At 46.6% G+C, this 13290-nt stretch overlaps 1 protein-coding gene across 1 annotated transcript in view; it reads right to left on the bottom strand.

The window, feature by feature from the left end:
• The window catches only part of LOC106566212 (dedicator of cytokinesis protein 3), a 398163-nt gene that overhangs the window by 221349 nt on the left and 163524 nt on the right, over window positions 1-13290 (bottom strand). The window contains exon 5 of the mRNA XM_045691962.1: window positions 6176-6272. Within this exon, the coding sequence (XP_045547918.1) occupies window positions 6176-6272 (97 nt within the window). The remainder of the gene's footprint in view (window positions 1-6175; window positions 6273-13290) is intronic.

Here is a 13290-nt window from a genome sequence, read left to right as displayed (position 1 = left end):
TCCACCAATCAGAATTGGAAGTATCAGTCACATACTACCGATGAAGTACTGGCAAGGAATCGCAGACCTCAGCTACGACCTTCCTCAGTAGACGAGATGATCGGATCCCGGCTCTTTCTCCCAGCTCCTCCAACGATCTGCTCCTGCTCAGCATCAGATGACCCAGCTTGGTTCACCCCACACCTAACAGACATGAATGTAGGCTGGCTGAACCCACAGCACGGGACTGGATGGCAGTGTTGTAAAAAAAGAGGCTCTTCAAAAAGCCACATCCCTGGTGGCGTGCCGGCCTTACGGGACTTGACTAGAACTGCTTGTCTAAGCCCAAACAGCCTGCTCTCCTCATCACTGTGTCGGCTGCATCGACCCAGCTAGAACCGTCACTGTACAACAGTCTCTGGGCTGCTTGACGCCGGAAAGCCATGATCCTAGAAGAGATGTCCACCAGGCCTTGTCCATCCTCGTACAGTGTCAGGTACAGGGCTGCAGCTTTAATCTAATGTTGTCCAGACCAGAAGCAGCTGTATCAGGCCCACCTGGTGGCTGTAAAATCATTAGTCTGTGCCAAGCTGTAGAGACGGCTAGGTTACAGGCTACCAGCACCCTTCCCTTATAAGGCAGCTGGGGTAGCACCCATTTCCACCTAGACAATCTGGCACACACCTTCTCCACTACACCATCTCAGTTCTTTTTATGAAAGACATCGGATCCAAGAAAAAAGAAAAACAAACAGTCTTCATCCTATCTCTGCCCCACTGAAGCCCCCCTGGTAACCATGGAGTGGACCCTATCTGAATCCCCCCTGGTAACCGTGGAGTGGACCCTATCTGAAGCCCCCCTGGTAACCATGGAGTGGACCCTATCTGAAGCCCCCCTGGTAACCGTGGAGTGGACCCTATCTGAATCCCCCTGGTAACCATGGAGTGGACCCTATCTGAAGCCCCCCTGGTAACAGTGGAGTGGACCCTATCTGAAGCCCCCCTGGTAACCATGGAGGGGACCCTATCTGAAGCCCCCCTGGTAACCGTGGAGTGGACCCTATCTGAAGCCCCCCTGGTAACCATGGAGGGGACCCTATCTGAAGCCCCCCTGGTAACCGTGGAGTGGACCCTATCTGAAGCCCCCCTGGTAACCATGGAGGGGACCCTATCTGAAGCCCCCCTGGTAACCATGGAGTGGACCCTATCTGAATCCCCCTGGTAACCGTGGAGTGGACCCTATCTGAATCCCCCCTGGTAACCGTGGAGTGGACCCTATCTGAAGCCCCCCTGGTAACCGTGGAGTGGACCCTATCTGAAGCCCCCCTGGTAACCGTGGAGTGGACCCTGTCTGAAGCCCCCCTGGTAACCGTGGAGCAGGACCCCATCTGAAGCCCCCCTGGTAACCGTGGAGTGGACCCTATCTGAAGCTGACCTGCCCACAGTGCTTCACTCTTTTCCCCAATTGACTCTAGCTGAGGAGACCCCCTCATACACCTTTAGAGCATTTGAGAGAACCTTAACATCCTCACCCCCTGTAATAAAAACTGTCACGTCCTCTGCATACGCAGACAGTGCTATCATAGAACCCTTCATTACTCCTGGCACAGAGAAACCAGTAAGCCTCGCTCTTAAAAAACAAAGCATTGGTTCAATTGCCAGACAATATAACTGTCCTGAAATTGGGCATCTCTGCCTGATGCCCCTTTGGACGGGGATGGGGCAGCTCAAACCACCCCCCACCTTCACCATACACGAGGCCCCAGCATACAGTAAACTCATCCAAGACAAAAAAAAACATCCCCAAACCCAAAGGCGTTCATTGTTTTGAACAAGTACTGGTGGTCAAATACCTTCTCCTGATCCAAAGAAATAAACCCACATTCACATCAGACAGTTTACAAATGTCTAAAACATATCTTATTAATGGTAGCTCTGTAGCCCTGTAGCCCTGTAGCCCTGTAGCTCTGTAGCCCTGTAGCCCTGTAGCCCTGTAGCTCTGTAGCTCTTTAGCCCTGTAGCTCTGTAGCCCTGTAGCCCTGTAGCTCTGTAGCTCTGTAGCCCTGTAGCCCTGTAGCCCTGTAGCTCTGTAGCCCTGTAGCCCTGTAGCTCTGTAGCTCTGTAGCCTTGGGGTTTGGATGAAGGGGTACAGGTGAACCTTGGGGCTCTGTAGCCTTGGCCTCGGTTGGGTTGAAGATGTACAAGTGAGAAGAACTGGAAGACTTTTATCTAGAGACATACAATACATCTCACAATATGTCTATTATAGCCAGAGGTTATACCAGAGATGCTCTATAATGTTGTCCTAGGCTTTGTTATATTACTGTACGAAGGCAGTGAGGTGAGAGAATGTAATGTCTGCAACGCTTGTGACTGTGCAACGACCCTGTATAAAATACAAGACCACACCATGACCCTGTTTATTAAAATACGAAACCCTTTAACATACAACCATTGCTACTGCTGAGGGGGGAAAAACATGGCTGACATTTCTGAGCCTATAACGACAATGGAAGGGCCCTTACAGAACTATAATATAGTTTTTTTGGGCAGAAATGCATTCTGGAACATTTAATATGCCTTAATAACAAACTTGTATTCCATCCATAAATACAAATATTTTTTGGGGAATTACGAGCCTAGTTGGTTTAACCACGGAAAAAATCAGGAACCTTCCCTCTAGCCATGATTGGTTGAGATAATGGATGGGCTGGACATACTGGGAGATGAGTTTGGATTGGTCTACCATGTAACATGTTTCTGTCTGTAACGTGAGCTGTTCAGTATGTGTTGACAGTCCTTTCTAACCGCGCCGTTTTTGAAAGATACAACGTTAGCCATCGAAAACTACAAAAGTTTAGCTACTTTTCTCAGCAACGTTGATGCCCTGAATGTAGCAGGCGCTATTGACAAAGATCAGTTGGAAAAATGATGGGCTACTTTCTGCAGACTTGACACAACCCTGGCCAAACAAGATGTAGCTACAAACAAAACAGAGTTAAATGGTTCCAGTCTGCCGGGAAGCGTTCATCCATGGATACGGGTAAGAGTCTAGCTACATTTTCCGATATAAGTTTAAAATTTTGTCAAAAATATGTTTTATTGCAAGTTAAAGCATACTGTTAGTTAGCTAGCAAACGTTAGCTTGCTGGCTCTCTAGCTAACGTTACGTGTATGATCTGTGTAGTAATATTATTTGAATCAGAAATCCATTTGTATTGCTAGATATAACCTAATGTTAGCTAGCTAACATCAAACCTAGTTGGTTAGCTTTAGCTACCTGCAGATTAATACTACAGCTATGACAATGTTTGTATTGATAGTAGTATGAGTTGGTATTATTCCGGTCCATTGTTTAGCTAGCTAGCTACATGTCTAAACAAAAAGACTCCACTTCGGACGGATTATTACATGACCCATCAAATTAGCCAGGTGTATCTGCGGGTGATTACAGCCATCTACAGTATTTCATGAACATGTGAACATGTCTAGACAATAGTGACCCGTCCAGCTAGACGTGGCTGAGGGGGGGTTATGGCATTTATTTCACATGATCAATTTAGACATGTGTGTCTGGGTAAACATCATCTAATAATTATTAAATAATTATACAATATTTTTATCTGGACACTTTCTGTTTTTGATATTATATAAGTAACAATTTCAGTGTACCGTTTACATCTTCTGTATCTTGTGCATGTGACAAATAAACATAGATTGTATTTGATATAGTGTCTGTTTAGTACATGGCTTCACATGTGAGTCCTTAAAGAGATGGGTGGACCTAAGGCTTAAGAGAGTGTGAACGATGCTGAATGGGTGTAGAAGATCTCTCCAGTAGGTACCAAAACATTCAAGGGTCTTTTTCTCAAAAGTGGGGTTACAACTTTATGAACTTTACTTTCCCAATGTTCCTCAACATACCATTTTGTAGCTCTGAGTCTCTACTTTTATCCAATGTAAAAAACACAATTGCAAATGTTGCTACATAAGACTGAATCAGACATTCTCCCATCATTGGAGAGAAAGACAAACCAATGATGAGACTATGGAAAACAAACGAACAGCAATAGCATCAGGGGAGAGTGGGGTATGTTGAGCCAAAGGGGTAAGTTGAATCACTCTTGTTTCTGGGAAACCATACACAAAATTAATAATTTAAACAAATATTTAGGAAAAGGTAATCAATTCATGGAGACTGTGAATGAAGAAACCACATGGAAAAAGTGGTAGGCAAGTTAGATCCCCCAAAAAAATTTGCCCCAAGTCAAAATGGTGGATATAGAACTGACCCTGGATATAGAACTGACCCTGTTTATAGAACTGACCCTGGATATAGAACTGACCCTGGATATAGAACTGACCCTGTTTATAGAACTGACCCTGGATATAGAACTGACCCTGGATATAGAACTGACCCTGGATATAGAACTGACCCTGGATATAGAACTGACCCTGGATATAGAACTGACCCTGTTTATAGAACTGACCCTGGATATAGAACTGACCCTGTTGATAGAACTGACCCTGGATATAGAACTGACCCTGGATATAGAACTGACCCTGGTTATAGAACTGACCCTGTTTATAGAACTGACCCTGGATATAGAACTGACCCTGTTTATAGAACTGACCCTGTTTATAGAACTGACCCTGGATATAGAACTGACCCTGTTGATAGAACTGACCCTGGATATAGAACTGACCCTGTTTATAGAACTGACCCTGTTTATAGAACTGACCCTGGAAATAGAACAGACCCTGTTTATAGAACTGACCCTGTTTATAGAACTGACCCTGTTGTTGAACTGACCCTGGATATAGAACTGACCCTGGATATAGAACTGACCCTGGATATAGAACTGACCCTGGATATATTACTGACCCTGTTTATAGAACTGACCCTGGATATAGAACTGACCCTGTTTATAGAACTGACCCTGTTTATAGAACTGACCCTGTTTATAGAACTGACCCTGGATATAGAACTGACCCTGGATATAGAACTGACCCTGTTTATAGAACTGACCCTGGATATAGAACTGACCCTGTTTATAGAACTGACCCTGGATATAGAACTGACCTGTTTATAGAACTGACCCTGTTGATAGAACTGACCCTGGATATAGAACTGACCCTGGATTTAGAACTGACCCTGGATATAGAACTGACCCTGTTTATAGAACTGACCCTGTTTATAGAACTGACCCTGGATAAGAACTGACCCTGGATATAGAACTGACCCTGGATATACAACTGACCCTGGATATAGAACTGACCCTGTTTATAGAACTGACCCTGGATATAGAACTGACCCTGGATATAGAACTGACCCTGGATATAGAACTGACCCTGGATTTAGAACTGACCCTGGATATAGAACTGACCCTGTTTATAGAACTGACCCTGGATATAGAACTGACCCTGGATTTAGAACTGACCCTGGATATAGAACTGACCCTGGATATAGAACTGACCCTGGATATAGAACTGACCCTGTTGATAGAACTGACCCTGGATATAGAACTGACCCTGGATATAGAACTGACCCTGGATATAGAACTGACCCTGGATATAGAACTGACCCTGGATATAGAACTGACCCTGTTTATAGAACTGACCCTGGATATAGAACTGACCCTGGATATAGAACTGACCCTGGATATAGAACTGACCCTGGATATAGAACTGACCCTGGATATAGAACTGACCCTGTTTATAGAACTGACCCTGTTTATAGAACTGACCCTGGATATAGAACTGACCCTGGATATAGAACTGACCCTGGATATAGAACTGACCCTGGATATAGAACTGACCCTGGATATAGAACTGACCCTGTTTATAGAACTGACCCTGGATATAGAACTGACCCTGTTTATAGAACTGACCCTGGATATAGAACTGACCCTGGATATAGAACTGACCCTGTTTATAGAACTGACCCTGGATATAGAACTGACCCTGGATATAGAACTGACCCTGTTCATTGTGTTTTTCGTGTGTTTAAAAAAAAAAGAATACTATTTTGATAGTGAACGGTTGGGAAGGGCTTGTTCAGCATTTCACTAAAAAACTACAACTTGGAACGTCCAGAGCGACACACTTTACTTGGTCAGAAAAAGAAGCTAGAGACATTTCAAGTTGACACAACATTTTTGCACAGAAGCGGCACTCAAGATCACAGATGTACTCACCACGTAGAGTTGCTTCCACGAGAGGGCCCATTCCTGCAGAGTGGAGGTCACCTCCGTCACGATGGCGTCTTCCAGCGATACCACTGTCTCATACTGCCTGTAGAACACACACAGTAAGTTAAGTAAAAACTCTTTGAAACTAGTTGTTGAGATCGCTTGTGTCTGTCTGTGTCTTGTGTATATCTGGACATAGGAACCCCCCCCCGCCCCGCCCACCCACACACACACACACACACAAAGATGCTTAACCACACAGCATCAACATGGGGAGTGTGTGTGTGTGTGTGTGTGTGTGTGTGTGTGTGTGTGTGTGTGTGTGTGTGTGTGTGTGTGTGTGTGTGTTACATGTTTAGATACCTGACATGCTGTCAACGTGTTTCTATCTAAACCCAACAGACTATTATAGTCTAGGACTCCCTCCTAAATCATTCAGTAGTCAGACGTTTTAAAATGGCTTTGTCAAAAACCCAAACAAACTGCCATTCTACAGCTCTCACAGCACTAAAATCCCACAGCCTAACCCCCTCCCATCTCCTCACTCTCTCTCTGTCCCCCAGCCTAACCCCCTCCCACCTCCTCTCTCTCTCTCTGTCCCCCAGCCTAACCCCCTCCCTCACTGCCCAACCCCCTCCCTCACAGCCTAACCCCGTCCCATCTCCTCACTCTCTCTCTGTCCCCCAGCCTAACCCCCTCCCTCACAGCCTAACCCCCTCCCTCACAGCCTAACCCCCTCCCATCTCCTCACTCTCTCTCTCTGTCCCCCAGCCTAACCCCCTCCCTCACTGCCTAACCCCCTCCCTCACAGCCTAACACCCTCCCTCACAGCCTAACCCCCTCCCTCACAGTCTAACCCCCTCCCATCTCCTCACTCTCTCTCTGTCCCCCAGCCTTACCCCCTCCCTCACAGCCTAATCCCCTCCCTCACAGCCTAACCCCCTCCCATCTCCTCACTCTCTCTCTGTCCCCCAGCCTAACCCCCTCCCTCACTGCCTAACCCCCTCCCTCACAGCCTAACACCCTCCCTCACAGCCTAACCCCCTCCCATCTCCTCACTCTCTCTCTGTCCCCCAGCCTAACCCCCTCCCTCACAGCCTAACCCACTCCCTCACAGCCTAACCCCCTCCCTCACAGCCTAACCCCCTCCCACCTCCTCTCTCTCTCTCTCTGTCCCCCAGCCTAACCCCCTCCCTCACAGCCTAACCCCCTCCCATCTCCTCTCTCTCTCTCTGTCCCCCAGCCTAACCCCCTCCCTCACAGCCTTACCCCCTCCTTCACAGCCTAACCCCCTCCCTCACAGCCTAACCCCCTCCCTCACAGCCTAACCCCCTCCCTCACAGCCTAACCCCCTCCCATCTCCTCTCTCTCTCAATTCTCAATTCAATTCAAGGGGCTTTATTGGCATGGGAAACATATGTTAACATTGCCAAAGCAAGTGAAGTAGATAATATACACAAGTTGAATAAACAATCAATTGAACAGTAAACATTACACTCATAGAAGTTACAAAATAATGTTGTAATGATGTACAAATGGTTAAAGTACAAAAGCAAAAATAAATAAGCATAAATATGGGTTGTATTTACAATGGTGTTTGTTCTTCACTGGTTGACATTTTCTTGTGGCAACAGGTCACAAATCTTGCTGCTGTGATGTCACACTGTGGTATTTCACCCAGTAGATATGGGAGTTTATCAAAATCGGGTTTGGTTTCGAATTCTTTGTGAATCTGTGTAATCTGAGGGAAATATGGTCTCTAATATGGTCATACATTGGGCAGGAGATTAGGAAGTGCAGCTCAGTTTCCACCTCGTTGTGTGGGCAGTGTTGCACCATAGCCTGTCTTCTCTTGAGAGCCAGGTCTGCCTACGGCGGCCTTTCTCAATAGCAAGGCAATGCTCACTGAGTCTGTACATAGTCAAAGCTTTCCTTAGATTTGGGTCAGTCACAGTGGTCAGGTATTCTGCCACTGTGTACTCTCTGTTTAGGGCCAAATAGCATTCTAGTTTGCTCTGTTTTTTTGTTAATTCTTTCCAACGTGTCAAGTAATTATCTTTTTGTTTTCTCATGATTTGTTTGGGTCTAATTGTGTTGCTGTCCTGGGGCTCTGTGGGGTCTGTTTGTGTTTGTGAACAGAGCCCCAGGACCAGCTTGCTTAGGGGACTCTTCTCCAGGTTCATCTCTCTGTAGGTGATGGCTTTGTTATGGAAGGTTTGGGAATCGCTTCCTTTTAGGTGGTTGTAGAATTTAACGTCTCTTTTCTGGATTTTGATTATTAGCGGGTATCGGCCTAATTCTGCTCTGCATGCATTATTTGGTGTTTTACGTTGTACACAGAGGATATTTTTGCAGGACTCTGCATGCAGAGTCTCCATTTGGTGTTTGTCCCATTTTGTGAATTTTTGGTTGGTGAGCGGATCCCAGACCTCACAACCATAAAGGACAATGGGTTCTATAACTGATTCAAGTATTTTTAGCCAGATCCTAATTGGTATATCACATTTTATGTTCCATTTGATGGCATAGAAGGCCCTTCGTGGAATTTGTATTTGTGGACATGGCGACTGGACATTTTTTTGGAACACCATTATTTTGGTCTTACTGAGATTTACTGTCAGGGCCCAGGTCTGTGCAGAATCTGTGCAGAATCTGTGCAGAAGATCTAGGTGCTGCTGTAGGCCCTCCTTGGTTGGTGACAGAAGCACCAGATCATCAGCAAATAGTAGACATTTGACTTCAGATTCTAGTAAGGTCAGGGCCGGGTGCTGCAGACTGTTCTAGTGCCCTCGCCAATTCATTGATATATATGTTGAAGAGGGTGGGGCTCAAGCTGCATCCCTGTCTCAGCCCACGGCCCTGTGGGAAGAAATGTGTGTGTTTTTTGCCTATTTTAACCCCACACTTGTTGTTTGTGTACATGGATTTTATAATGTCGTATGTTTTACCCCAACACCACTTTCCATCAATTTGTATAGCAGACCTCATCCCAAATTGAGTCAAAGACTTTTTAGAAATCAATAAAGCATGAGAAGACTTTGCCTTTGTTTTGGTTTGTTTGTCAATTAGGGTGTGTAGGGTGAATACGTGGTCTGTCGTACGATAATTTGATAAAAAGCCAATTTGACATTTGCTCAGTACATTGTTTTCACTAAGGAAATGTACGAGTCTGCTGTTAATGATAATGCAGAGGATTTTCCCAAGGTTGCTGTTGACGCATATCCCACGGTAGTTATTGGGGTCAAATTTGTATCCACTTTTATGGATTGGGGTGATCAGTCTTTGGTTCCAAATATTAGGGAAGATGCCCGAGCTAAGGATGATGTTAAAGAGTTTTAGTATAGCCAATTGGAATTTGTTGTCTGTATATTTGATCATTTCATTGAGGATACTATCAACACCACAGGCCTTTTTGGGTTGGAGGGTTTGTATTTTGTCCTGTAGTTCATTCAAGGTAATTGGAGAATCCAGTGGGTTCTGGTAGTCTTTAATAGTTGATTCTAAGATTTGTTTGATCATGTATATGTTTTTGCTGTTTGTTCTATGTTATAGAGCCTAAACAATTGGAGAAGTGGTTTACCCAGACATCTCCATGTTGGATAGATAATTCTTCATGTTGTTGTTTGTTTAGTGTTTTCCAATTTTCCCAGAAGTGGTTAGAGTCTATGGATTCTTCAATTACATTGAGCTGATTTCTGACGTGCTGTTCCTTCTTTTTCCGTAGTGTATTTCTGTATTGTTTTAGTGATTCACCATAGTGAAGGCGTAGACTCAGGTTTTCTGGGTCTCTATGTTTTTGGTGGGACAGGTTTCTCAATTTCTTTCTTAGGTTTTTGCATTCTTCATCAAACCATTTGTCGTTGTTGTTCATTCTTCGGTTTTCTGTTTGACATTTTTAGATTTGATAGGGAAGCAAAGAGGTTAGATATAATGTTTAGGTTTTCTACTGCCAGGTTTACACCTTCACTATTACAGTGGAACGTTTTGTCCAGGAAGTTGTCTAAAAGGGATTGAATTTGTCGTTGCCTAATTGTTTTTTGGTTTCCACACTACATTCCTTCCATCTATAGCATTTCTTCATATTACTCAGTTCCTTTGGCTTTGATGCCTCATAATTGAGTATTGCTCTGTTCAAGTAGACTGTGATTTTGCTGTGGTCTGATAGGGGTGTCAGTGGGCTGACTGTGAACGCTCTGAGAGACTCTAGGTTGAGGTCAGTGATAAAGTAGTCTACAGTACTACTGTCAAGAGATGAGCTATAGGTGTACCTACCATAGGAGTCCCGTCGAAGCCTACCATTGACTATGTACATACCCAGCGTGCGACAGAGCTGCAGGAGTTGTGACCCGTTTTTGTTGGTTATGTTGTTGTAGTTGTGCCTAGGGGGGCATATGGGGGAGGGAATGCTGTCACCTCCAGGTAGGTGTTTGTCCCCCTGTGTGCTGAGGGTGTCAGGTTTTTGTCCAGCTCTGGCATTTAGGTCGCCACAGACTAGTACATGTCCCTGGGCCTGGAAATTATTGATTTCTCCCTCCAGGATGGAGAAGCTGTCTTCATTAAAGTATGGTGATTCTAGTGGGGGGATATAGGTAGGATGGAGAAGCTGTTCATTAAAGTATGGGGATTCTAGTGGGGGATATAGGTAGGATGGAGAAGCTGTCTTCATTAAAATATGGGGATTCTAGTGGGGGATATAGGTAGGATGGAGAAGCTGTCTTCATTAAAGTATGGGGATTCTAGTGGGGGGATATAGGTAGGATGGAGAAGCTGTTCATTAAAATATGGGGATTCTAGTCGGGGATATAGGTAGGATGGAGAAGCTGTTCATTAAAATATGGGGATTCTAGTGGGGGGATATAGGTAGGACACAGGAGGACATTTTTCTCTGATGAGATTATTTCCTTTTGAATTTCTAGCCAAATGTAAAATGTTCCTGTTTTGATGAATTTAACAAGAGTGAGTTAGGTCTGCTCTATACCAAATAAGCATACCCCCTGAGTCCCTTCCCTGTTTCACACCTGGTAGTTTGGTGGATGGGACTACCAGCTCTATGTAACCTAGAGGGCAACCAGTGGGTCCATCTCCTCTTTACCATGTTTCTTGTAGGATGACAATGTCTGTATTTACGATTTGTTTCATGAAGTCCAGGTTCCTGCTCTTTAGGCCAAAGGCGGATGACCTCAGGCCTTGGATATTCCAGGATGAGATGGTGAAGGCTTTGTGTTCCATAGAGTGTCTGTTGTTGTTGGTTGTGTGGTTTGGTCTCAGGCCAGTGAGTGTGAGCAGAGCCTGCTGAGCATCTGGTACATGCCATTGGCTTGGGCTAGTGTAAGAGTGGGGGTTGGGCCTGTTTGCCTGCTCACGGCCTGGGCGTGTGGGTGACTTCCATATTGAGGCCCTCTTTGTGGAAGTGGCGGGCATGGGGTGGGCAGGAGGGGCATAGGTCTGATCTGAAGCGGCCTAAATGGGGTATGGGCATGGTTTACTTGGGGGGGGGTGTTGATTGGTTGGGGTGGGGGTGTGGATGTAGCTGGTGGTGTTGTGGTCTGGATGTAGGTCCTCTCAGCGTGGGTCCTCTATGTGTAGGTCCTCTCAGCGTGGGTCCTCTATGTGTAGGTCCTCTCAGCGTGGGTCCTCTATGTGTAGGTCCTCTCAGCGTGGATCCTCTATGTGTAGGTCCTCTCAGCGTGGGTCCTCTATGTGTAGGTCCTCTCAGCGTGGGTCCTCTATGTGTAGGTCCTCTCAGCGTGGGTTCTCTATGTGTAGGTCCTCTCAGCGTGGGTCCTCTATGTGTAGGTCCTCTCAGCGTGGGTCCTCTATGTGTAGGTCCTCTCAGCGTGGGTCCTCTATGTGTAGGTCCTCTCAGCGTGGGTCCTCTATGTGTAGGTCCTCTCAGCGTGGGTCCTCTATGTGTAGGTCCTCTCAGCGTGGATCCTCTATGTGTAGGTCCTCTCAGCGTGGGTCCTCTATGTGTAGGTCCTCTCAGCGTGGGTCCTCTATGTGTAGGTCCTCTCAGCGTGGGTTCTCTATGTGTAGGTCCTCTCAGCGTGGGTCCTCTATGTGTAGGTCCTCTCAGCGTGGATCCTCTATGTGTAGGTCCTCTCAGCGTGGGTCCTCTATGTGTAGGTCCTCTCAGCGTGGGTCCTCTATGTGTAGGTCCTCTCAGCGTGGGTCCTCTATGTGTAGGTCCTCTCAGCGTGGGTCCTCTATGTGTAGGTCCTCTCAGCGTGGGTCCTCTATGTGTAGGTCCTCTCAGCGTGGGTCCTCTATGTGTAGGTCCTCTCAGCGTGGATCCTCTATGTGTAGGTCCTCTCAGCGTGGGTCCTCTATGTGTAGGTCCTCTCAGCGTGGGTCCTCTATGTGTAGGTCCTCTCAGCGTGGGTCCTCTATGTGTAGGTCCTCTCAGCGTGGCGCCTCTATGTGTAGGTCCTCTCAGCGTGGATCCTCTATGTGTAGGTCCTCTCAGCGTGGGTCCTCTATGTGTAGGTCCTCTCAGCGTGGATCCTCTATGTGTAGGTCCTCTCAGCGTGGGTCCTCTATGTGTAGGTCCTCTCAGCGTGGGTCCTCTATGTGTAGGTCCTCTCAGCGTGGGTCCTCTATGTGTAGGTCCTCTCAGCGTGGGTTCTCAATGTGTAGGTCCTCTCAGCGTGGGTCCTCTATGTGTAGGTCCTCTCAGCGTGGGTCCTCTATGTGTAGGTCCTCTCAGCGTGGGTCCTCTATGTGTAGGTCCTCTCAGCGTGGGTCCTCTATGTGTAGGTCCTCTCAGCGTGGGTTCTCTATGTGTAGGTCCTCTCAGCGTGGATCCTCTATGTGTAGGTCCTCTCAGCGTGGGTCCTCTATGTGTAGGTCCTCTCAGCGTGGGTCCTCTATGTGTAGGTCCTCTCAGCGTGGGTCCTCTATGTGTAGGTCCTCTCAGCGTGGGTCCTCTATGTGTAGGTCCTCTCAGCGTGGGTCCTCTATGTGTAGGTCCTCTCAGCGTGGGTCCTCTATGTGTAGGTCCTCTCAGCGTGGGTTCTCTATGTGTAGGTCCTCTCAGCGTGGGTCCTCTATGTGTAGGTCCTCTCAGCGTGGGTCCTCTATGTGTAGGTCCTCTCAGCGTGGCGCCTCTATATGTAGGTCCT

This window comes from Salmo salar, chromosome ssa12 (assembly GCF_905237065.1).
Source record: "Salmo salar chromosome ssa12, Ssal_v3.1, whole genome shotgun sequence".
In the NCBI taxonomy this organism is placed as follows: domain Eukaryota; kingdom Metazoa; phylum Chordata; class Actinopteri; order Salmoniformes; family Salmonidae; genus Salmo; species Salmo salar.
Note: the sequence above shows the minus strand (reverse complement) of the source record. Positions and strands in the feature narration are given on the sequence as shown.